The sequence below is a fragment of the Euphorbia lathyris genome, chromosome 5 (assembly GCF_963576675.1).
Source record: "Euphorbia lathyris chromosome 5, ddEupLath1.1, whole genome shotgun sequence".
In the NCBI taxonomy this organism is placed as follows: Eukaryota; Viridiplantae; Streptophyta; class Magnoliopsida; order Malpighiales; family Euphorbiaceae; genus Euphorbia; species Euphorbia lathyris.
The window spans coordinates 20,507,276-20,533,813 of NC_088914.1; the positions used below are offsets into that span (position 1 = coordinate 20,507,276).

Genomic DNA, 26,538 nt, shown 5'->3' on the forward strand with positions numbered 1-26,538 from the left:
GTGAGTTGATATCCTCAATATTAGGGAAAAGTTCAGGTATGCAGTTCTTGTGTAGTGTTTTTATGTTTTCCTACCTTATTAATATGGTGTAGAAAAAGTTGGTATTATAGTGGAATTTGCAAATGTTATTCTCCATAGCGAATTTATAAAACGTGCCACATCGCTCACCGCGCTAAATGATGAGGTATCGAGAATGTTCGGTGTAAGCCTTCTAGATGAACGGCACCTACTTCGAGAGCTATCCATTGTATACACTCTAGCAGTCAAGTCAGAGAGTTATTAGAGAGAAAGTGTGTGTGAGATTTCAAGACTTTGAAAAAAAGGATAAAAATATACTTAGGCTTGGCCCCTCATCAGGAAATAGATTTGGACACTCTAGCGTGTGGCAGATCCATATGGGTTTTTCTCTTGTGGTGGGTTATGACGTGCCTTGTTGGTCATAAATCATGTTACATGTGAAATCCCATTTACCCCACACACACACAAAAATGTACCAACAATAAAAGGTTTTATTACAAGACAACTCATGATGTTCATATTGATCTATTATAGGCCGCTGCATCTAGCATTGGGTAGGCCTCATATAATGATTGTCATAGTTCTACCCAGTCTTTTGTTTCATTTCTTATGGAACAATCGCAAATACTGTTTTAATTGTGGATCTACTATAAAAAAAATTCAATGTGCAATTGTATTCCTAAATAATCTCATTTTTTAATTATTCAACCATTTTTTTTACCAAGTTCAAATGTTTGTTAGATTAGTCAAAAGGAAGGAGGTGAAAATTCTCTATCCTTTTTTCAAGGATCAGGAGATTAGATATAACGATAAAAAGAATTCTTAGTTTATACAAAATTCACTTCTTGATCTTCGACCCCCTCGATCAGTGCAATGGAATGTGTCTATTTATCTATCTCTTTGAAATGGGAGGAGATTTGAAAAGGGATCTTAGAGTATCTAAGGTGGAACCAGGAGAGTCTCTTAATGCCTTCTTATTTCTTCTTATCAACGTTATTTCAAAAAAAATTGTCATGATAAGGAAGAAGGGGAGAAAACACACACTTAGAGAGCACAATACAACAAGGAATTGTATATTGCGGTAAAAAAGGACGAATCACTCTCGAAAAGGAATCTATTGATTCTCTTCTAATTGGTTGAATCGTAGGTGCGATGATTTACTTTACGTACGAGGTATTGAGTTCAAGTCTAGTATGGCCCAGTTGCACGAATAGAAAAAGCATCTAATTCCTTTATGCATGCTCCACTTTTGCATTAAATTAGCTAAAAAGAAAAAAGATTTTATCTTATGTAATTCAATTTGCTAGAAAGATATAGCTTAGTTGGTAGAACTCTACTCTTGTAATTGGGTCCTTCAATTACCGGTTGGATGTCTAATTGTCTAAACAGTAATGATAGTATCTATTTAGACTATATCATTTAATTGGTAATGTAAATGAACCATACTATGTAGTCCTATTCCTTTTTTTTATGAATCAAAACACAATATGTAGTCCTATTCCTAATAAATTAACTCCAAAATAGCATATACAAATTATAAGAAAACCAAGAAGCAATAATCATGGAATTTAAACCTTCCAACTTTCTTTTTTGTTCAAGTATGAAAAAACCCTACAAATATGATCCATGTAATAAATGCCCAAACTTCCTTGGGGTCTCAATTCCAATATGATATTCATGCTTCATTAGCCCATACTCCTCCCGAAAGAATATCAATAGTTAAAAACAATCCTATACTTATAATCTAATAACTCCAGCCAATCAATTGAAACTTATAAAGTAAAACAATTCATTTAATAAATTATTGCTATTGATAATAATGATCCACACAAATAAAATCATCATAGTAATGTGCATCATTAACCACTTGGATTGAATAGTGTGGCTTAATTTTCTCTATAGTATTGGGCTTTGGTTATCATACACTTCTAGATACTGAGACTCTGGAAGAATCTTTTCCTTTTTTTAATTATGTATGAATAGATAAAAATAAAATGACAACAATTTTAAATATTCACTTAATCTTGCTACACATAGATTCCTTCCTTCAACAAGAATATAGGCAAAATCTAAGAAAAATTATCAACAAGTGTTATTTTTGGTTATTTACTAGTCTCCCTTCAGCATAAAAGGATGAATTGTTTTTTTTTTTTTTTAAAGAAAAAGAATGAATTGTTAGTGTGTACAATTTGGAAATATATGTGTTTGTATATATATCGGTAAATAATTTATTAATCTCCTAGTTTTTACCTAACACACTATTTAGTCCCTCTATTTTGAAAAACACATTTTAAGGTCCCTATCTTTTGCCAATATTAACCTTGCAGTCCTTTTATCTATTCTTTTAGATTTTTAACCGAACATATCTTAGCTTTTAGGATAACCACAGTACAATACAAGTTGATCATGTTACTCAGTTATTTTATATGTATTTGTTTATGCTAAAATATAACGATTACAAGTCTAAAAAAACTAGACAAAAGGACCAAAAAGTTAATATTGGCAAAAACTAGGCATCTTATAATGTGTTTTTCAAAATAGAGGGATTAAACGGTGTGTTAGATAAAAAGCAAGGGACTAATAAATTATTTACCCATATATGAGCATCTATTTGTGTATTTTGTTCATGTATCAATTGAAGAGATTGATTAAGCTATCATGACAATAATCACCAGCATAATTTTTTGTTTTTTAGAATTTCACTGGCTTGTCATTTATCAATCGTTCAACAAGTCGAATTAGCGGCTTTTGAACGAATTTCAACATCAAAATGCCACCTGTATTCAAGCCATGTATGTCATTTGGTATTTTTCAACAGTAATTTGGCCACATTTTCGACTTTCGTTTCCTAATTCGAAAAGTTACATCTGCAAGTCTTCATGTATTCAAGGACTCTAAAAACTTGACAGAATAATTACCACATTCTACATGTCCCTCCAATACCGTTTGATGCCTGCGAACTTCAATTTCCTCTTTCAGACTCCAATTTTTTTATTATAGCTCAGAAAATGTTTTGCAGTAACTGTAATTTCTCATAAAGTTAAACCTTTTACCCATTTTAAAGCAACATGTTATCCCCATAATCTGATCAGGGAAGCTGTAGAAACATTTCTCTGATGGTAAACCAATAACATTGGAACATTCGACAAATTGTCCTTTTCGGCTTTACACTTTCCCCCTTTACCAACAACACAGGCAGAAACAACTTATACCTGAGGAAAGGGATCATCAGCAATTACCAACGTTCCAATTCCCTCCTATACATGTGGTGATGAATTCTGTGTCGACTTCTAACTCACTAAAACTGACCAAAATGTGTACATCTCTCCAAGGTATGTGAACCTTTTCCTCCAGCTCAGCTGTACAAGAGCCATTTCACCATTTTATCCACAGAATCTAATTTTGGCATACTGTACACAGACAGAAAATTAATCGATCGGAGAAAAAGTAGAGTAGCTTCTGTATCAGACTTAGGGTGGAGCGCCATCTGTGGGTGAAGATGGTGATTCCAAGCTGCAGTTAACAGTAGTTTCCTTTTCAAATTCATCCAAAAGCAAGTTGCGGATTTTCACCCTCAAATCAGAAGCCTCTTGAGGTCTGAACCATCGCTTGCTAAACTGAAAATTAAAAACGAAATTGAAGTAAAAGAAAATGATCTAAGGCCCCATTTGTTTGCCGGCTGGAAAATATTGTGTTTTGGAAAATTTTGGGTAAGGGAAAATTTTTGTTAGAAAATTTTCTGGTGTTTGGCTGCAACACCGGAAAACGGGAAGAAGTGGTGGGTGGCTATTGTTTTTCAAAAGGGAAAAAGGAATGGAGTAGGGTTCAAAAGCTCAGGAAAATGTTTCTCTCTAGAAAAAGGGTAAAACATTTCCCTCACTTTCTTTATATAATTTTCCGTTGACTAACCTAAAATTTTCCATTGAGTTATTTCCATAAGCAAACAAACACCAGAAAATTAGAAAAATATTTTCCTGCGCAATATTTTCCGATAAATAAACGGGGCCTAAATATATCACTCAGAAGAAATTCAGATTTCAGTAGCAGACAGAAATACCATTGCTAAATCTTTCTTTTTTAATCTCTCGGGGGCCACTTCGATGAATCGCTCCATGAAGAAAAGAACAAACAGACCACAATCGGAGTCATTTTTTTGTTGGGGCACCTGTAGCAAATAGAATAAGAGAATAGAAGCTGTTTTCATTAATCGAAAATGGACAATAAAGAAACAGGTAAAGCTAAACCCACGGGAAGAGGAAACCTCCCTCTACACAAGGTAGAACCCTAAAATGCAGTAGAAAGTACCAAAAAAATAGCCTAACCTCCTCTCCCAGACAATATTCATACAACATAAGTTTCTTTCTATGTTGCACGGACACTGACATGGAATGCACAAGGAAACAGACAAAGAAAGAAAACTTATTTCTAAAACATAACCTTAAAGTAGCCTTCAAACCTAAGAAGCACCGAAACTTCTAAGAGGTTAACGTACGAGTGTTGGACACTCGTACACTTCAGAGGACACTTGAGGGCATACACTCCGAAACTTCAAAGGACACTTCAGGGACATGGCTTCTTAGTTAATTAAGTAGAATATAAGGTTTTTTTAATAATTTTACAAAAAAGAGGGGTTGATATATAAAACAAAATTAAAAAAAAAAAAAACCTAATAAAAAAGAAAGAAATCAAAATCTAAAGAAAATAATATAGCAACCGTCCTTTTTTGGTAGTTTAAATAGTTTGAAGTATTAAATGTTTCCTTTTTTATATGAATTAATGACTTATTATGATGCTATTTATAGTTTATAATAAATTATGAATGTTATATATATGTACACACACACACACAAACTTGGTGTGTCCCCGCCGTATCCGTGTCCCATATTTTTCCAAAATGCCATTTGCCGCCCTTGAGGGTTGCGGTAGGTTTGTGGCGGCCAGCGTAAAACTTAGCCACATCTCATGGACATGAGTTCATGTTAGCCGACCCCGAATCATTTCGGGACTAAGGCTTTGTTGTTGTTGCTGTTTGCCGCACTCGCACAAGTACCCATGTCAGTGCTTCCTAGCTTCAAATGAAAACGGACACGGAGAGGGGCACGAAACGGTACTAATGAGAAGTGTCCGTGCAATATAGGTGCCTACACTTCGACAGCTCAATAGTATGTTGTAACTAACTACTTTTCCTATATACCCCTACCTAACTGGCGAGGGATTCCCCTTCTGCCCCTCCTGTGCCTTCCTTCTCCATCAAAGGTGAACAAGACAACTCTTTCCATCCCGATCCTTGCCAACAGTGTTAGGATTAAATTTAAAAGAAGAAACCGATGTCAAGTTCATCCTACGGCTATGGCTGATCTATTAATTCCAGAAGTTCCAAATATGTACCTTAATGAAATCACATGAAAAGAAAAATCTCCTCTTAAGAATTTCATACACAAATTTGATACCACTACATGAAAGAAAAACCCTCTTAGGATTGATATTGAAATTATACAATAGTCTATACAATTCAACTCTATTTTTTTTATTGAGCTGATTTTTTGTGTGTGTTTTTCTCTTATATTTTAATGGTTACATGTTTTATCTTAACATTTTTTTATGAACTTCTTTTAATTTAATTGAACTCGTTTATTTTTTATAATAATATCAAAATATAGACTCATATATGATAATATAATCAAAATACAGCAAAATATAAAAAAATTAAAAGGCAAATCAATCAACCATTGACGAATCTTGTTTCGTTGTTCTTGTTTAATTTTTGTTCCTTAGTTTTCTTTTTTTTATTGTCTTGTTTTCTCATTTCTGGTTTTCGTTTTATACAAATTTTGCAAGTATCCTTTACTTCATGAATATGCATGTCGTAATATAATTGACTTCAAGAATTAGAAGAAATTGTTAATTTAAACAAACTTTTCCAAATCCCATATGACGGTGGTTGTCACTAACCGTGGTTTTCACATGGTTAGTGTCTTACTAAATGAATTTCGTCAGTCAACGTTAGATCAAAACTTAATAGAATCTAGGGTTAATTTAAAAAAAAAAAAAACTCATGTGATTTCTACCGTTAGAAAAAACGCCGCAAATCTCTTAACACCGTTAAAATCGAATTTCGAGAATTCTTTTTATCACTTTTTAACTTTTTTACTCTCTACTTCTCCTCCTCCTATTCTACTTTTTTTTTTCTAGAATTCCAGAATTTTCTAAAATTCCATATTTTTAGAATTTCAGAATTTTTTGGAATTCCAGAATATTCTAAAATTTCAGATTTCTGGAATTCACGAATTTTTTGGAATTACAGAATTTTCTGAAACTTCAGATTTTTGAAATTGCAGAATTTTCTACAATTCCAGATTTTTAGATATTCTAAAATTCTGAATTCCAGAATTTTTTAGAATTCTAGATTTATAGCATTTCAGAATTTTCTAGAATTTCATATTTCTGGAATTCTAGAATTTTCTAAAATTCTAGATTTCTGGAATTCTAAATTTCTAGAATTTCAGATTTTTGGAATTCCAGAATGTTCTAAACTTCCAGAATTTTTTAAAATTCGAGATTTTTTGGAATTCCAGAATTTTCTAAAATTCCAGATATCTGTTTTGGAATTCCAAATTTCTGAAATTTCAGATTTCTAGAGTTCTAAATTTCTGAAATTCCAGATTCCACACACACACACACATATATATATATATATATATATATATATATGTATACACACTAAGTGTCCACATTTTGTTTTATAAATCATTTTTAAACATAATAAAATAGAATGAAGGAGTGTGTGGGTTGGGTGGGTTACATGGATTCTTAGATGGTTTATAATAAACCACTAGATATGGAATTCATAAACCATTAAACCCATGTAACCCATTATAACTAGTTTGCATATGTTGGATGGGTTGTCATAAGGTGGGTTATAATAGCCCACCCAATTTTGAACACCCCTAACCTATACCATGCTTACATTATTACAAATTGCTTTTTTGGTGTGTTGCACGCTCGGTGAAATGTTATTACATAATTCATAGAATAGATTAAAACATATTAAAAATGAAGTTCTTATTTGCTCAACTGTACAACTTGTCCTCTCTTATATTAAAACCCCATATACCTTAGCCTTGGTCGTTTTACTTTTCCAAGATGCGTGCAACAATCCAATCCTTCAGCATGCATCTTACTTTTTTGAAATCAAGTGTTAATTGATTACATTTTAAGCAAGATGAGGGCTATCAGAACACTTTGAAAGTTCAGGGGCAAATAATGTATTATGCCCAAAAAAAAAAAAAAGAAACAAATGACAAGAAGCAAATGCAATGACATGCTACCAACAACTTTGATTATGTATGATTGTACCAGACAGCTTAAACTTGGCATATGTTTTATCCTCACATAAATGGAGGTAGCCAAATCAAGCAAATGATATAAATTTTGAAAACTTTGTAAACAAAATTCACCTCAATTTTCTTCTCATCAATTCTACGAGGTAGATTTTCCCATATGTGGACAGAAATTGGAAGATCCGGAGGAGAAACTTCTTCTTTCAAGTAGTGCCATTCTTGTTTCAAATAACTGCAACACAATAACTCAGGATCAATAATTTGCTCAAGGAGGCATTGTAGTGAAGGACTACTTAGAATTCAGAAGAAACAGATGCCACAACTCATTATGATAATCCCCGATGCTTCCCACGTACAAAACATGGGAATATCTTAAAATATGGGTAATTCCAACTCCAAATTTAAGCATTTAAAATAAGTTAAGATTTTATTTCAACCAATAAACATCAGCAAAATTCTCCACCGAGAATAAGAAAAACTTCATAAAGCAAATTTTCTCACCTTCTAATTTCTTCAAAAACTGATTTGCTAGAGTGAAATCCTAAAGAATCTAAATGAAGAATAATTGGTCCTGAATTATCTTCCCTGTCTGGGATGCAAATAATCACCAAGCTCCAATGAAGGCTGCAAAAGAATCAAACACAACAGATCAGTCTAAACGAAGTAATCTGTGCTGAACAAGAGAGGAAATGAAGATGAAAAACTAATTAACGATTGTGACACCTATTTCCATATTTCATCACCTTCTTTAAAAATAACAATACATACTTCCTATGATGCACGGAAACTCATCATGACACGCGTTTCACCGTTTCCAGCAGACGTGGGAAATGGAAACTCTCGGAAGCTAATATGAAACATTTCTGGATACATTTCCGTAATTACCCAAAATATGAAAAAGCGTCTCTCAGTTTTTAAACGGTTTCCCCTTCAACTAAAATTCTGGAAATTCAAACTTTCTATTTTGCAATTCCTATTCAGTCTAAGATTAGAAAAATTGAAACTTCCTATTTGGCTGATAATTCCTTCCTTGTATCCTTCAATTTAAAGAAGTTACCTATATTTTTTTCTCCTATAATCCGTGTCTCTTGAATCTCGATTGAGCTTGTCCTTTCTTCATCTTGTTTTTTAAATATATTATTAATATTTATTATGCCCTTATATTTTTTATATTTACATGTTTCCCCCACGTTTCCGTTTCCTATGTTTTTTAGTAATTACGTTTCCCATTGTCCGTTCCCGTGCAACATAGCATACTTCTCATTGCAAAGCATTTGCATGTTTCGCAATATACATGGTCACACATAGCCCTGGGTTTTCATCACCCAAAAATTTATAATTCGAACAATTTATAGAAACATATTGCTAAATACCTATGAAAATATAAATTTTACAAATTAAGGCTTATGTAAATGTTAGAAGGTAAATCATGTTCTCGCAGATCCAAATTACAAAGGACTAACTCGAATGACCATTTATTTGCAGGTGTTCAAAGTTAAGGGGTTCAATATGAGAACCTAATATCCTTTCATTAGAAGCCACTCCAATAGAATTGCAGGCCAATAGTTGATAATGTCAGTATGTGATCAGATGAGCATCTAAGCCAATAAACTAGCTTTCATTCAGTTGGGGAAAAAAAAAATTAGAGCATTGCCCATTTGTATATATTTGGCCTAAATAAAAAAAAAAAAAAAAAGAAAGAAAAAAGTGACGTTATTCAGTAATCCAGAAGAGCAATGCAATGAGAAAAGAAATGAATGCTTTGGATGCTAATGGTACTTGGGATTTGGTAGATTTGCATGTTGTGAAGATGTCACAATTATTCGAATTATGCCTATTTAGAGTGAATTGCTATATTTCCTATTCTTATTTAAGGAAGGCTATATTTTCTATTCTTATTTAAAGTAGGTTAGAATTAATAAGGTGATTTAAGGTAAGTTAGAATTATTAGGGCCATCCTCCGACCATGGAAGAAATTGATCGACGATGGGAACGGATTTGCAAGGAGGAACATGACTCTGATCAGTGATGGGAACTTCTTCGTAAGGAGCAACAAAACTCTCTTGAACAAATCTGTAAATCCTTCTCAAACTTGATTCAATCGATTCAAGAATTTAGAGGAGTTTCAAATCCTTCTTCAGTTGCACTCCAAGTGTTCGATGAAATTCCTGAGAGGAAATTAGAGCCACCAGATTTCAGTTTGCAAGAAAAACCTAAAGAAGTAGTGGATCCTTCTTCAGTTGCATCTCAACTGTTGGAGGAAGTGCCTGCAATGAAGTTGGGCAGCCTAGACAAGCACCACCAGCAGTTTGAAGAGGTAAGGAATCAGACCACTGTTATTAACATGTAGATACCTAAAATTCAATCTGAATCAAGATCGCTCAATCCTACATTTAGATCTTCCCTAGTTCCAAAGCAATGGCCCCAAACTAACCATTCCTACACCAAAACTTCTGCTCACATCAATGAAACATGGGTAACAACTCAACCACTCTTCAAATCTCCGTTCACCACTCCACCTTGGCCCTCAAACACCCCAAACAATCTGAAATCCAACTCAACCTTTAAAATCGACCCAGCTCATAATAGTTTACCTATGGATTCCTCATCCATCTATGGACAAGCAAATTTCCAGTCCAAGTTTGGACTATGTGGCAGCACTGTTTATTGTTACATTCTTTGGGACAAGAATGATTTAAAAGGGGGAGTAATTCCATTGGTGAAGGTAGTTGGAGGAGGTAGTGAGAGGCATAAGGATTGGGTTATGAATCCAATCTCGGAGTCTATATTCAAGGTTGCATTTGGAGCTGATTTAGACAGCATGAATGGATTGAACAAAGAAGAATTGGCAGCCAACATTGAAGAGGAAGCTTTTGAAAAGACGAATTATCTTCATGCTCCTATCACAGAAATAATGAAGAAAGATGGCATTTTTTCTAGGTTCCTAAATGAGTTAGAAACTGATAAAACATGTTTACGAGACATAACTCTGAATTGTGTGATTGATGGAAAAGACACAACATCAGCCACTCTATCTTGGTCCATCTACGTTCTTTGCAAACATCTTGATGTGCAAGAAAAGGTTGTGAATGAAGCGAGACATGTTTCGGAAGCAGAAGAATTTACAAATTTTGAAGAAATTGTAGCAGGAGCTATTGAGAAGAAGAATTATGCCCATGTTGTTATCACAGAAACACTCATACTCTACCCGGTTGTGCCAGTTGACATAAAGGTTTGCTTTTTTGATGATACTCTACAAGATGGTTTTAGTATAAAGAAAAGAGATGTAGTAGCTTACCAACCTTATGCAATGGGAAGAATGAAATTCATATGGGGTGATGATGCTCTAGAAAATAAACCAGAAAGCAATGAAGATGGTCTGTTTCAGCCACAGCCACAAAGCCCTTTCAAGTTCACTGTCGTCCCCCTACAAATTCAATGGGTTGTTTCTATCCCGGAGCCCTTTCAAGTTCACCGAATTCCAAACTTCATACGTTCTTGGGGACAAGAATGCTCTAAAAGGGAAGTATTGTCACAATTATTCGAATTATGCCTATTTTGAGTGAATTGCTATATTTCCTATTCTTATTTAAGGAATGTTATATTTCCTATTCTTATTTAAGGTAGGTTAGAATTAAGGGTAAATAATTTATTAGTCCCTTACTTTTTACCTAACACACTGTTTAGTCCCCCTATTTTGAAAAACACATTATAAGGTCCCTAACTTTTGCCAATATTAACCCTTTGGTCCTTTTGTCTAGTTTTTTTAGACTTGTAATCGTTATATTTTAGCATAAACAGATATATAGAAAATAACATAGTAACATGGTCAACTTGTATTGTATTGAGGTTGTCCTAAAAGCTAATATGTTCGGTTAAAAATCTAAAATAATAGATAAAAGGATCACAATGTTAATATTGGCAAAAGATAGGGACCTTAAAATGTGTTTTTCAAAATAGGGGGACTAAACAGTGTGTTAGGTAAAAAGTAAGGGACTAATAAATTATTTACCCTAGAATTAATAAGGTGATTTAAGGTAAGTTGGAATTATTATGGCCATTAATTTAGAGTATAAGACAGTATAATTAATGAATAGCATGCCTAAGGCTGCTCTAGGGCTGCTAGAGCTGCTGGTAGGGTCAGTTTGACTCCTTGATTGATTGAAGGAGAACCTTGTATATATATGTGTATTGCTTTTAAATAAAATATATCAATGTAGACTCTTAATCTACATGGTATCCCATGTATTCTAGTGTATTACATGGTCTGTAACATGGTATCAGAGCCTAACTAAGGTTTCTGAATTCTTTTTTCTGGGCAGTATTTCCAGAGTTGTGAAGTATTTCCAGAGTTGTGTTTCTGCAAGGGTTCAATATTTTCTGGATAGTATTTCCCAGGGTTCAATATTTTCTGGGTAGTATTTCCCAGGGTTCCATTTCTGTCAAGAGCTTGGGTCTCTTGAATACTCACTGTTGGGACATCATTTTATCTCACCACCCCTCTGGTTGATCCCTTCCGCCTCCGATCCGCGTTTCCTCACATTCCGACCACCCTGTGTCGTCGTCGCTGTAAGAAAAGTCCTCCTTAAATGGGTATCAGAGCTTTGTTTTGGTCTCTGTTTTGGGTTTCTGGATTGAGAGATTCCAGAATTTGTTTTCTGCCTTGTGAGCAGAATTTCTGGGTTTGTACTTTTGGGATGTTTCTTTCAGCAGTAGTATTGTCTGCCTTGTGAGCAGAGTTTGAGTTCACCTCAATGGATTGTCGCTGTTCCTCTTCCGCCGTTGTCACCTCTCTGTTTCCGACCTGTCTGTCCGGTTAGTTTTCGGGTGAATCTCCATTTGTGTTGGTGATGTTTTAAATGGGTTCTGCTTTTCCGTTTCGAACGAGGATTGTTGTTGTCTCGTCGTCTATCTTCTGCCCTACCGATTTGGTTCTTCTGAGTTGCGTCTCCCGGATTATACTCTATATTCTAAAGTATCTTAAGCTTTTTGTTTTCAGTTGTATTGTCTGGAAGACTATGTTATCTATATCTCTAGCAAGCTGAGCATGATTAAAATTCATGCTTCAGCTTGAGGGGGAGTGTTAGAGTATAAGACAGTGTAATTAATGAATAGCATGCCTAAGGCTGCTCTAGGGCTGCTAGAGCTGCTGGTAGGGTCAGTTTGACTCCTTGATTGAAGGAGAACCTTGTATATATATGTGTATTGCTTTTAAATAAAATATATCAATGTAGACTCTTAATCTACATGGTATCCCATGTATTCTAGTGTATTACATGGTCTGTAACACCTATTTAAGAGAATCGCTCTGTACCAATTGATTATGCAATTGATTAATGAAATCTTCATTTCTTTCTTCTAAATTCTCTCTATATTCTCTCTTTTATCTGTTTATCTCGATCTCTCTCTAACCTTCTCTCTTCTTTCCCTATTCTTCTCTTCTCTTAAGATCTTTTCTGCCCTAATCTTACTGTCAGAAATCCTAATCCTGACAGAAGAAGTCTGTTGGATGGAGATGGGTGTATATTGTTAAAGTTAATTTTGATAGACAAGTGGCTCATTTAAAAGCTCGTCTTGTAGCAAAGGGGTACGCTCAGACCTATAGGGTAGATTATTCTGACACTTTTTCTCCGGTGGCAAAAATGACTTTTATTCGGCTCTTTATTTCAATGGTGGCTTGCTCTAATTGGCCTTTGCATCAATTGGATATTAAAAATGTCTTCTTACATGGGGATCTTCAAGGATAAGTTTGTATGGAGCAACCACCAGGGTTTGCTAAGGGGAGTTTGGCAAAGTTTGTTGTCTCCGCAAATCTTTAAATCGTGAAACAAAGTCCTAGACCATGATTTGGAAGTTTAGCCAAGCAGTTGAGAAGTTCAGGATGAAAAAGTGCAAGTGTGACCATTATGTTTTCTATAAACACTCTGCATCGGGTATGATTCTCCTTGTAGTCTATGTAGATGATATTGTTATCACGGGAAGTGACATTTCATGAATCTCATCTCTAAAATCCTTTCTTCACGGTCAATTTCATAAAAAGGACCTAGGAGCTCTAAAGTACTTCTTGGGAATTGAGGTGTCAAGAAACAAGAAATGAATCTTTGAGTCTCAAAGAAAATATGTCTTTGATCTATTGTCAGAAACAGGAAAATCAAGTGTTAAGTCATGCAGTGCGCCTGCGACTGAATTTGCATCTCGCATTAGGAGAGTTATTTGAAGATCGTGGAAGAAATAGGTGTTTGGTTGGAAAACTAAACACTCCTACCCTGATATAGTCTATTCTGTCAGTGTTGTTAGCTAGTTTATGTCTTCTCCTACCATTGATTATTGGACTGCGCTTGAACAGTTCATATGTACCTTAAAAGGAGCTCCTGAATGAGGAATACTATACAAAAATCATGGTCATAACAAGAATGAATTTTTTTTTGATTCGTTCATTGAGGTCGAATGTTTCTGAGGATCTATTGATGGTTGTTGTGTTTTCCTAGGAGGAAATTTAGTTTCTTGGAAGAGCAAGAAGCAACATGCCGTATCTCGCTCTGGTGCTCATCAGAGTATCGAGCAATGTCTCAATTAGTTTGTGAGATTATGTGAACTCATCATCTCTTGTCTGAACTTGGATTCAAGATCACTACTCCAGTAAAGTTATGGTGTGATAATCAAGCAGCATTTCATATTGCATACAACTCTGTGTTTCATGAACGTACCAATCATATTGAAGTAGATTTATTTTATATGTGAGAAGCTATAGGGAACATCATTTCTACGATCTAAACCAATGAGCAACTTGGAGATATCTTCACTAAAGCCTTAAATGAGGTTGGAGTAAACTATATTTATAACAAGCTAGGCATGGAGTAAACTATATTTATAACAAGCTAGGCATGGAGTAAACTATATTTATAACAAGCTAGGCATGATAAATAACTATGCTCCAGCTTGAAAGAGAGTGTTACAGTTGTAAATATTAGTTGTTACAGGCTGTATTAGCATAGTCATAGGGATAGAATAGCATAATTATAGGTAATCACGTTAATTAGCTTTCCTAGTTTAGCTAGGAGGCTCTTGTATAAATCCATACTCTTCTCTATCATAAATAGATACAATATTACATTTTCTCATTCTATCTGTGTAACAAGACAAGTTAAGGTGCGTCAACATTTTTGAAATTCCAAATGGGATTTTCTCATTTGTATTAGGCCTAAAACTTCACTGGGCTGCTCTGTGGCCTATTTTGCAATTAATCCATCTGATGTCACTTAATTAGAACAAAAAAAAATGGACATATAAATCACAAAGTCGTCAGTCATTCCTACAGTGACAAGTTGATACATCTTCACCACTGGAACAAATAATCACAATTTATATATACCCCTAATTGAGATAATAATAATAATAATAATAATAATAATAAAATTTATTCTTGGACTTCACCTATAAACTTAGCCTTTTAGGTCGAATGGTTCCTTGACATGATACTAGAGCAGAGACTCTTAAACCAAGTGGTCCAGGGTTGAAATCCTAACTCCATTTGTAATGGAAATTCAACACATGGTAAGATGGGCATGTATTATACACGCTTCAAGCCCAATGGGTATTTGCATGTGGGCGTGTCAGAGATAATAATAAAAGCTCTTCTTAGCCTTACCTATAAGCTTAAGCTTTGGGGTTATATGGTTTCTTGACAACCCCTATCACTCAAGGGTAAAAAGTAAAGCAAGGATATATATAAAAGTTGAATAAAAGAATCTTACTCTTCATGTATGGGGATAAAGACATATGCCTTCTGAAATATATTGACACCCTTCCACCACCTTCTGAACTTGATAAAAGAGGATTCCTTATCACTCCCCTACAAATAAAGATGAGTTGCTGACATGTGTCAAATAGTAAAATTTGCAAAAGATACAGAATTTGCTGATGCATCCTACCAGTATCTCAAGAAAATTCAAAACTGTACTGAATATATGCTTATGTTTTATAATTCTAAATCCCTTGGGATAAATCGAGTACAGAAGTCTTACCCCTATCAACCCATTTTGCCTCGGTCTAAGATATATGAAATCATTACAAATTTCCTAAGCATGTAGTGATTGAATGACTACAGCAGGTAAGCAACAATGCTGCCAATGTTTTTAACTTAGGCAACTAGTTTTATGGCTCAATGTTTGACAAGCTGCTAATAAAAATATCGTAGAGCATATTGCATCAATGAATTTTATGTTTGAAGAATAAAATAAGAAATCTATTGAAAAAACAAAAATAAATTTCCCCATTTTGTTTGTCATCAAAAAATACAACTACCTTGTGAGACACAGCCTGTTTGAGTTTCTTGTAGAAGAAAGTATTAAAAAAGTGATAATCACATAAACCGTTGTTTGTAGGAGACATTTGCAGCCGCAAATACCTGTACAAATGCACCAACATCGCTCAAATATTTGCATACAAGAAGACTTGCAAGTAACACATGGAGAGAAAAAAAAGTTCTCAAGAATTACAAAGAAAACAAAATTATTCTCCCTTGTACAAATAAGAAGTGTGATCTGCTTGATCCCTGACCAGACACAAGGAACCCAACTCGAAAAAGACTTCAAACTAAAAAACTAAATTATCAAATTATTGGCTTCCGTGGAAGATTGAATAACAGTAATTAGATATAGTCTTCCTAGAATGATGCTCACAAATATTGCTTCTGCTTATACATTTTATTTAAGTGATTCTATCATCAGAATCTTGTTCCTGATTGTATTATTTCATTTTAGCATACATGTGAGACCCATAAACACATTGTCATTTTCCATATTTGGAAAAACAAAGAGCCTTCTCTCTGTAGGCAATGGCAAGTATTCCCGCTCTCTTCTTGGTCACAAACTGAACCTCACATGTCACCTACTGCTGTTTAATAACTACAAAATGAGATTTACTTCTTCTTTTTCTTTTGGTTGGTGGGGTAGTCTACACAATTTGTAGGTTTTGTGGATTTAATATCTTACACAAAACTGCTAATCAAGAATTTGTGTTTTGTTAGACAACTAGTCAAAACTAAAATGTTCAAGTTTGTGTCGACCCTTAAGGGCAAGGTCCTAATCCATTATCTAGGTTTAGATAGCTGAAAATCTCAAGTTTTCTGTACACAAAGCATCAAAATCACATAAAGAAAAGCTGAGGATTAAGCTACTGCGACTGCCATTATCTAGGTTTAGATAGCTGAAAATCTCAAGTTTTCTGTACACCAGGCATCAAAATTACATAAAGAAAAGCTGAGGATTAAGCTACTGCAACCAGAACAGTCAGAGACTTAAACTGATAGTCCCAAAACTGGCCTTTGGGTGCAACCAACATGAAGAAATAGCAAGCAAGAATATGATCAACAAAATGTTTGTGTGGAATAATACAACAAAGTAATAGTTCAGAAATTTATTCATTTCCCGGTGAATGTACTCATTTACAGGGTTGGAACTTTTAAAGGATAACAAGACAGGACCTGATGAATATTCCTAGTAATTAAATCAATTCCTAAACGCATTCAAATGTGCTTACCTAATGTAAAAATTCATTATCTCTGATGTCAAAAACCCTTCAGGATCTAAGCAGTTTATGTTGGAGAAACAAATTTCCACTAACTCTGGGTCATCCCTGGTTTAACAAGCAAAAAGATAAAAGGAGAGAGAGAGATTAGAAGGTTTGCATAAACCATCTTGCAAATTAATTCTAAATTTCTAATCAATTATTGTCCAATGTAGTCAGTAGCATCTCTGGGAATTAGTTGGAGCACCTTGAAGGATAATAAATCTTTGTGTCCTTGATGCTGAAAGCAACAAAAGAATCACTAATCGTCAAACACTAACAAACTTCAAAACTGAGAAATGGGAAGAAAGAAAGACTCGAGTGTTGGAAATTCTGTTTACCATTGACCAATTCTGTTTTCTCGCTCTGTCTTTACAAACTGAGTGTCATCCTCATCTTCAAGAACAATAGTCTGCCCCTGATTGAATAACGTCAATTAAATTCTAATGAGCAACAGAATGAAAAGGTTAAAATGGTGCAACATTATAACTCTAATTGCAGTATTCCAGCGAGACGAATTTTTGGCTATAATTTCCATGTGTCAGAAAAAACTGTCATGCATGAGAAAACTCCTGGCATTTTGTGTCTCACGATCGAAATTCTTATTTTATTTCATGCAAAATTGCTTCCATCTAAGGGTAGTAGCATTCTTTGCAAGTGTTACATATAGTAGAATTCAAAGGTATCTAATTGGTTTATCCTGCAAAAAACTCATCCACATTTCAGGGAATAGTGTACCTAGTTTGAGTGGTTATATCATTCATGCAAAAACAAGTTTCCTCGTATGGAAGGTTGATTGGGAGTTGACACAAGCTTTGATTATTGAATATTCAAATTACTGATATAGAAGGAAACAATTTAATCCACAAGAGAGGGCTAAACTTGATTGTGTTACCGTTTGAATCACCAAACTGTGTCAATCACGAGAATTACTAAACTGAAAGAGAAAATTCTCCATGTCTCCATATACTCCCACAAGACTATTAAAATTAACCAATATTAGCTTCGTAGAAACAGGAAATTTTTACATTTGAATTTCAGTAAGAGATCTTTTATCGTATTAATATCTTATCAAGCATTGTAGTAATCACTCAAGCACAACCAACCCACAACTCTTCAACCTGGAAAAGAAATTAGCAAGAGCCTCTAGTTAAAGCAATTTGTAGTAGTCAATTTGGCCTTGCCTGCTTGTCCACTTACATGTATAAATGTGATTACTTAACAGGGGGATTCATGGCAAATACTAGCTTGGCTCATTATTGCCGAGATAATGTTTTACTTTTTCGCATTCACCGCCCAATGCATGCAGTTATGACAGAAGAATCATGGTATGCATTTTCGTGTACTAGCTAAGGTGTTACGTATGTCTGGTGGAGATCATATTCACGCTGGTACCGTAGTAGGTAAACTTGAAGAAGAAAAGAGAGATCACTTTGGGCTTTGTTGATTTACTGTGTGATGATTTTGTTGAAAAAGAACGAAGCCACGGTATTTATTTCACTCAAGATTGTCCGCTCTCAGGTTGGGCAGTAAGGGTCGGAGAAGGGCAATCACTCGGATTAACTCAGCACCTTTTGATAAGAGGAGTTGCTCTTTGGAGAGGACAGTACGATTAAAGTTGTAAGCTGTGTTCGGGGGGGGGGGAGTTATTTCCGAGAGCCGGTGGTTTACACAGACAGTTAAGTTTTACTAAAATAGTTTCATTAGCACCTGAGGTCTTATAAGATAAAAAAATTAGAAGATATAAGATAGAAAATTTTAGATTAAAAGGAGACCATGATATGGTTATAGTATTTAGTATTATAGTTAGAGTATTTGAATAAAAACGAAATAGAATTAATCAAACAAAATTAATTAGTAAATTGTGTTTCACGCATATACCTTTAATTAAATAATAAGAAAATTCAAATTTAGAGATTTAATAAGCACCTGAGGTCTTATAAGATAAAAAAAATAGAAGATATAAGATAGAAAATTTTAGATTAAAAGGAGACCATGATATGGTTATAGTATTTAGTATTATAGTTAGAGTATTTGAATTATTTGAATAAAAACGAAATAGAATTAATCAAACAAAATTAATTAGTAAGTTGTGTTTCACGCATATACCTTTAATTAAATAATAAGAAAATTCAAATTTAGAGATTTAATAAAACAATAAAAAAAAGAGTATGTTGATTATATGAAAACTAGATAAAAATAAAAAATTTAGTTTATCATGATTACCAAGAGAGTAATGCATAAAACAATAAGAGAATCAAGCTTGAAGATGTAACAAGATATCGTAAGGGCATTAAACAAAGGTTCCAATCACTCTATCCATAACCTACGATCAATTAATCAAGTTAGAATGTCATCATTTTTGCTCAACAACTACCATAACACCATTAAAATTTTATTCAAAATTAAAGCAAAAAATCTAATTTTGCATTTCTAACAAGGAAAGATATTGTATTTACAATGACATATACAATATTTTAAAGCTAATATAGGACATAGTCTTAAGAAAAATGAACAAATATATTCTTTCATTCCATGCTCTCATAACCTTTTAAAACAAAGATTTCCACTCGAATAAAACTACACAGATTTTCTGAAGTAGATAAAAGACAAGCAAAAGATAACATCTGTAATGCAAGGGATGATAAATAAGACATACCTTCCTAGGCCTTGAGCCATTTGAATGTACAGCCTGACAATTATCCTTCCTATCACCAAAAGTAAAAACAATTAACTATTTAGGAAAATAATGCATTAAAGTAAAACCATATACTTGAGCATTCAACCAAAAAAAAATTGCAATCAGGATCATATATTTATGCTAAAGGAATTGGAAGAGCTAAGGAATTAAATATGCACCAAACTCTAAATATGGTGCGTATAGTTCAGCAAGACTCTTGTATTTGCATGCAAAATTGGACTACAATTTCCTTATTGGGGAAACAAGTCTCTTTGAAGAAGGCAATAGTTTCACTGCATCCAAGGTTGTAAAAAAGCGTTAGCCGCTAGTCGGGCGGACAGGGCCCTCGAGAATTAATCCGGGATTAGTTGGGGATTAATCGTATTTTTATATTTTTTACTTGTTAATCAACAAATTGTTATATAAATTCAATTAAAAGATATATTATACTATCTAAAAATAATAATATAAATTATCTAATATAGAAAAACACCTATATTTGTAACATATATCTTTAAAAATGTGCAAAGATCAACATTTCAACAAACATATCATTGAAACAACTCAAATGTGAATTATAATAAAACAAAAAATAAATTCATAACAAAAATGTTTTTGTTCATTGGCGCCTAGGCGGTCAAGGCAGTCTAGGCAGAGCCCAGACGGCTAAAAATCGCCTAGGGGCAAACAAAACGCCTAGAGGGACTAATCAGAGAAAATCGGGCAGATTCTCGATTTCGAACGCGCGGTCTAGGCGGCGGTTTTGAACAGTGACAGCATCTTTTTGAAATATAGCCTATCCCTCTCAACCAGTGATTTAATAATAGAATCACAAACAAAGTGAAATAGTAGGAAGAAATCAGTGGCAGCAACCATGAATTTTGTAAGACAATACACTATAAGTTAAATAAATAATAGTAAAATAGAAAATGAACTAAACACGCAAGTCAAGAGTTTCAGTAAATACCCTAAACGAACGTTCTATGATATAGTAAAACTACATTAGACTGAAATACTTGTCACTCATCAGACAGATTATATTCTTGACAATCTTATCCAATATAACCCTTTGTTGGAAACCTTCATTTGGATGAATTTTGAAGGAATTCCGTTCAGTTATTTCATAAAAATCTAGTTTGGAAAGAAATAAAAATGGAAATTTAATCATGTTCTCTATAAAACAAGCTAATTTGACAGAATCGTAAATCATATAAAAATTCAATTGAATTCATTTCTTTCAAGCTATGTTGCACGGAAACTCTTCTTCATTAGTGTTTCCGCGTTTCGTGTCCGTTTCCGTTTCCCTTTCCCTTTCCCTTTCCATTACCATTTCCTAGCTAATATTTCTTAGAAATAATGCTTCCCGGTATCCGTTTCCGTTTCCATTTCCATTTCGTTTCCGTGCAACATAGCTTTCAAGTGATTTTGTTCCAAGCAATGCCTAAGCTAATATTCATTACAGTTACCATTAAAATAATTTATCCATGTAAATATCTCAAAAAATGGCAACATACCAATGCAAGATACATCTTTAGTTCAAAAGGAAAGAGATAGATCCAATTACATATGGTTTTTAATTTTTAAAAAAAAAAAAACATATGAACTAAGGTTGGAGTTGAGCATTTCAATAAGTGGAAAAAGGTAGGAGATAATGTAGCTGGTTAATAATAGATTAACAAATAAAAATAGAAAATTTCAGATGGTATTAACTGGAATTGCCCGGAGATAATTATTAAATAATTTTGGATTTCTTGGGGATCAAACACCAAGATTAAGTTAAATGCAAACATCTCAAGGCCCACTAGTCAAAAGGCTGATTTAAAAATTACAAGACATGGATAATATGATTCTGCCAAAATAAAAAGTATTGAGTTTTTAACAAAACCAAGTCTGTAGAACGCTCCTCAATCCGTGGATCCAATATAATTCAAAACCAAGGGAACTGCAGTATTCCTTATCTATCAAATATGGCCATTACTAAATGATGGTTAAGTAACATACTGCTTCATGAAAAAACTTGAAGAGCTCAAATGGCCTTATACCGAACTCGTGTTATTGTTCTTCAAAGTAAGTACTTATATACTTACATAAGATACTACTGCATGAAAAAGCTTGAAGAGCTCAAGTGACATAAAAACTGAACTCATGCTAGAATACTCCCATCCCCCATGAGAGGGGACTCTTAAAACACCAAACGACCAACTAATGGCCCTCCAAGCATAGAGGGAATTAAATCATAATAAGAAACTTAAAACTAAGCAAACCTGACTAACTTCCCAATTTGAAAATAACAAATAACAAAAAAATTATTAATTAAAGGATCAATAGTAACAAATTTGACATAGGATTATGAACTCTATAGACGTAGTAATCATTTCAAATGTCAAGAGGCAGTTTAATATGGAGAAAGGTATGGAGCAAATATATATTATAAGAACGATAAAAACTAAAAAAAAAAAAATCTAAATGAAAATGCATAGAGGGAATTAAATCATAATAAGAAACTGAAAACTGAACAAGCCTGCACATGCCAATGAATAACTTCCCTGACGATCCAAATATAATAAAATTATTTTAATTAAATCTCATACAGGATCATTCAAGAGTAACAAATTTGGCATAGGATTATAAACTCTATAAATGTAATAATTTCAAATATCAAGAGGCAGTTTAATATTAAGAAAGGTATGGAGCACACACACGTATATAATATAAAAAATATAAAAACATCTAAATGCTCACTTTCTCATCAGATTGCTGGATAAGCTTTCCCCATTTTGGTGGGAAGAAGTACCACGCTTGCCTCCATTTTGTGAAAGACTGGTATCACATGGGAAAGGAAATCTAGAAGACGACAGCTGATTTTTCGTTGTTCTATTTTCAAACATGGCTCCCCTAGATCTCATTTTCTGCTGGTCGCGACGCCGCCCCAAAATTGAGATTTCTTTATCATATGCATTATCTACACTATGATTTTTCTGTTACAAAAATTAAAATTGGACAGCATTAGTTTGTGTTCTTTAGTAATATAGGCTACTTAAAAATGAGTTATAAAAAAAAAAGAAAAAAAGTGCAGTGATAACACCATACATTTCCTTCGATCTTCTTAGTAAAACAAGAAGCAAATTCAGATCGTGAATTGACTTTAGAAAATGCATTTTCTCGTTCACAGCCATCTGAAGCACCAATAAATCACATCTAGGTTTCAGAAATATGCACCAAGAAAAAAGAAAGAGTGATAATATCACTGCATATTTTCTTAATCAATGGCTCCTTGTACAAGAACAGAGTATTTTCACTGAAGCACTTACGAAAACCTGCTCTGTAACATCTTTCTCAAGGAGGAAGATCAAAGTAGAGAGTTGAACATACCAGTTCTATCTGCACTTGTCAACTGAATGTGGTTCAAACATGGATCAGCATCCTGCCCAAAGAGTATAAAGAATCACGACAGATTCATTTACACAATAAAGTACAAATATAGCTAGCACAGCAAATGACTTCATGCCAGCATTCTTAAATCAAATTGTTATTGATAATTAAGAACATGAAATACCAAACCAGAGGCCCTGTATCATCATCACAAACATAGTTGTTAAAGGTGCGCCTCTGTGTCAGTGAGGCGGGCAATGTTCACCAGGCACGCGCCTTGGGTAGCCTCTCGCCTTGAGTGAGGCCTGCCTAGGCGCAAGTTTAAGGTTTTTAGGGTTTTAAAGTAGAATAGGTTGTTCTAATCAAGCCATTGGATATCTTTATGATGGAGGGCTGAGGTTAAAATAGAAAAAGAGAAAAAAAGAAAAGGCAAGAGATATGAAGACACGCAAAACATGCAGCAGCCATCTCCCCCATTCTTGCAAGCTGCGATTCTTTGAAGCAGCCATCTCCTCCATTGAGGAAAAGTAGTTATTATTAGACTATTAGTTTTAGTTATTAACTTAGTGTTTGGTTGAAGTTGAACTTTTAGTGATGGTTGAAGTTGAACTTTGGAATTTATTTCATGCATTTTATGATTAAGATTGTTGTTATTTGATTGCATTTTAGAAATGCTAAGTGTTATTTATAATTTTATATATTCTTTTTCATTTAGTGCGCCCTGTGTCACTCAGGTGTGCCCCTGCCCCTTGCGCCTAGGCTGCAGGCCCCTTTGCGCCTCTGTGCGCCTTAAATAACTATGATCACAAATATCGCCAATTTATACATCGACAGCGATCAATCTTCCAAATCAGGGAGCAAAATCCACTCAGCTATTGAAAATTGAATGCTATAGTTGGATCATACTTTATTTGACTATTCATCTAAGAATTTTAGACGAACTTCCATAAAGAGATCGCGAAGAAATACTCAAGCCCCGTAGACTTTTTGATTAAGGATTCTATCTTCATAAATTTTACTTATTCTTTTCCAAAAGCACTCTTATGTCAAAAGTTCAAGCTAAGAACAAACGCAAACTTATTTCCTCATATTGCATAGCAGTCCAAGCTACTTGGTTCAAACAAGATCTGGTCCAGTTAGGCCTCTACACAGCAGGATGCTAGACTTCGCCCACAATGCCTCCACCCAATACACTCTTTATTGGCAGGTAAGAGCTCTTAAGTATCCCAAGTAACATTAAGATATTACAGATTTAGAAAAGAAAAGAAAAAAATAACCAATTGTCTTGCAACAATTCAGAGAACAATATATATTAAACTGCATGCTATATCCAGCAAACCTATTCCCAAAACCTCGAAAAGTTGTGTATGTAATCAGATGCCAACCGATCAATTAACAAGACAAGCATAACAACAACAACAACAACCCAAAAAAAAAAAAAAAAAAAAAAAACCTCTAACACACAATAAGTTTATGATAAAATGAATTGATTCCACAAGAAGTAAAGCTACAGAAGGGAGGATTTAACACCATTAATTCGAGATTCGAGAGAAACTGAAAGCATGCAGATATAAGAAGATTTAGAGCAAATTAGAAGCCCAAACATTGTGCATTTTTCATTAACACTCGAGCAATTCAAACAAGTAGACTAAACTAAAAAAAAAAACCACGATAAAAGGCATAAAACGTTCTTTAAGAAAAAGTGAAAGCCCACTACTGTTTTTCAATAGCTCTTCCCCCATTTCTCCGGGCGACCAACATACAATATTTTGCAAGCGGAAGGGGGGAGGAGGGGATGCAGAGTACCATTCCATTTCTATGCCCTTCCACCACTTTATGGGCAACCAAACAGGTATAAAATCAATTTGAATGGACAAAAACATCAAAAAATGAAACAAAACCAACCTTCTCGGCGCGTGCAAGCTCTCTCCGCTGGTCCTCTTCCTCAAGAAGTTTAAGAACATTCCGAATCTTTTCCCCTCCGTCTGGCAAAGTTGGGCTTAATCTTCTAAAATTGTCTTTTTGCCGCTTAATGTTTTGCTTGAGCTCATGATCGGTCAATGATACAATGTCCTCTCTTGATTGATCGGTGGTCATAGGTGATGGTCTCGGTGGCTCACTAGCCCCTTTTACTATTTCTATCTGCGGTGGCTCACCGTCGTTTTGGTCGAATATCTCGTTCCAGTCAAGCTTTAGTGGTCTCTTCCTCGAGTTGATTTCTTCCATGCATGGATTTCTGTGGCAATCTTTTTTCTTTTATCACTGAACTGTTTAGGTCTCGCTGGTTTGGAGTTTTGAGAGGGACATTGGTTTGTTTGGATGAACTTTATTAATATAATAATATTAAGGAATAAAGGATTTGTTTGGAGGAAGGTTTTTAAAAAAAAAATATTAGTTAATAAAAATTTATAAATAAATTGCATTGTTTAGATTATTTTTAAATATAAATTATATAGTTTAAAAATGGTTTGGGTTATTTTTAAGGGTTAATTATAAATAACTATCATGTGGTTTGGCCGATTTGCGATGTGGTATTTGTGGTATTTTTTTTTTTTTGCAAACAGCTCCCTATGATTGTCGCCGTTATACAAATTAAGAAGACGACAAAAAATCTGTTAAATCACAGGGGCAATTTGGAAAAAAAAAATTGACTTTTTTTTTCTTAATTTTTAAGTTGACTCATCTTCTTCTTCTCTTCTTCGTTCTTCGTTCTTCTTCTTCTTCCTCCATTTCCTCCTCTTCTTCTTCCATTTTATGTTCTTCTACTTCCATTTTCTCCTCTTCTTCCTTTCTTTTCTTCTTCTTTTTCTTCCTTATTTCTTCTCTTCATCTTTCCCTTTTTTCTTTTTTTAATTCTGGAAATTTCAGATTTCTGGAAATTCCAGAAATCTGGAAATTCCAAACGGTTTAAAAGTGGTTCGGGTTATTTTTAATTATAAACCATGTGGTTTAAAAGTTTACTAATAGATAGTTTAATATTGTTTCTGTTAGTAAACATGGTCTAAAAAGAGTAACGGTATTAATAAAAGCTGAGATGACAGTCAAAGTTAAAAAGTAAAATTATATTTTTTTGCATTTATTTATTTTATATTTTATAATTTATTATATTTTTAAAATCTTAACAAATTTCCAATTTACAGCTCACTTGCTTCTCTTTTTTCTCTCATATTTCTCTTCTCTACAAATTTGGCAATCTTTTTTCTTTTAATCACTGAACTGTTTAGGTCTTGCTTGGTTTGGAGTTTTGAGATGGACAATGGCCTCTGTTTGGATGAAGTGTTATTAATATAATAATATTAATGTACAAAGGGTTTGTTTGGATGAAGGTTTTTAAAAAAAAAATATTAGTTAGTAAAAGTTTACAAATAAATTGTGTTGTTTGGATTATTTTTAAATATAAACTATGCGGTTTAAAAGTGATTTGGGTTATTTTCAAAGTAAACCATGTGGTTTTAAAGTTTACAAATAGATAGTTTGATATTATTTCCGCTAGCAAACATGGTCTAAAAAAACTAATGGTATTAATAAAAGCTGAGATGATAGTCAAAGTTAAAAGGTAAA

At 33.9% G+C, this 26,538-nt stretch overlaps 1 protein-coding gene across 6 annotated transcripts; it reads right to left on the minus strand.

Annotated features, from left to right (window-relative positions):
• Positions 1 to 2,696: 2,696 nt before the first annotated feature.
• LOC136230305 (ubiquitin-like-specific protease 1D) lies at positions 2,697 to 25,291 on the minus strand. Of its 6 annotated transcripts, none has more exons than XM_066019342.1 (14): positions 24,883 to 25,291; positions 22,978 to 23,029; positions 22,696 to 22,781; positions 22,348 to 22,583; positions 19,585 to 19,633; positions 17,267 to 17,337; positions 17,134 to 17,187; positions 16,899 to 16,994; positions 15,660 to 15,765; positions 15,113 to 15,210; positions 7,860 to 7,982; positions 7,476 to 7,590; positions 4,076 to 4,183; positions 2,697 to 3,635 (listed from the first exon to the last, which is right to left on the minus strand). In XM_066019342.1, the coding sequence occupies exons 1-14, from the start codon at positions 25,201 to 25,203 to the stop codon at positions 3,489 to 3,491; spliced, it is 1,662 nt and encodes a 553-aa protein (XP_065875414.1). In that variant the 5' UTR covers positions 25,204 to 25,291; the 3' UTR covers positions 2,697 to 3,488. The 6 variants fall into 6 exon arrangements, with proteins under 6 accessions (XP_065875414.1, XP_065875417.1, XP_065875411.1 ...); XM_066019345.1 differs by having other exon boundaries at positions 2,699 to 3,635; positions 17,134 to 17,166; XM_066019339.1 differs by having other exon boundaries at positions 2,699 to 3,635; positions 17,267 to 17,343.
• Between the last annotated feature and the right edge of the window lie 1,247 nt (positions 25,292 to 26,538).

Excerpts from the sequence above, each read along its gene's own strand:
- LOC136230305 (XM_066019339.1), bottom strand. The coding sequence starts at position 25,203 with ATGGAAGAAATCAACTCGAGGAAGAGACCACTAAAGCTTGACTGGAAC. Across the intron at positions 23,030-24,882 it reads AGCTTGCACGCGCCGAGAAG|GATGCTGATCCATGTTTGAA; the intron begins GTTGGTTTTGTT and ends CTCTTTGGGCAG. Across the intron at positions 17,344-19,584 it reads ATGGCTCAAGGCCTAGGAAG|GGGCAGACTATTGTTCTTGA; the intron begins GTATGTCTTATT and ends TTATTCAATCAG.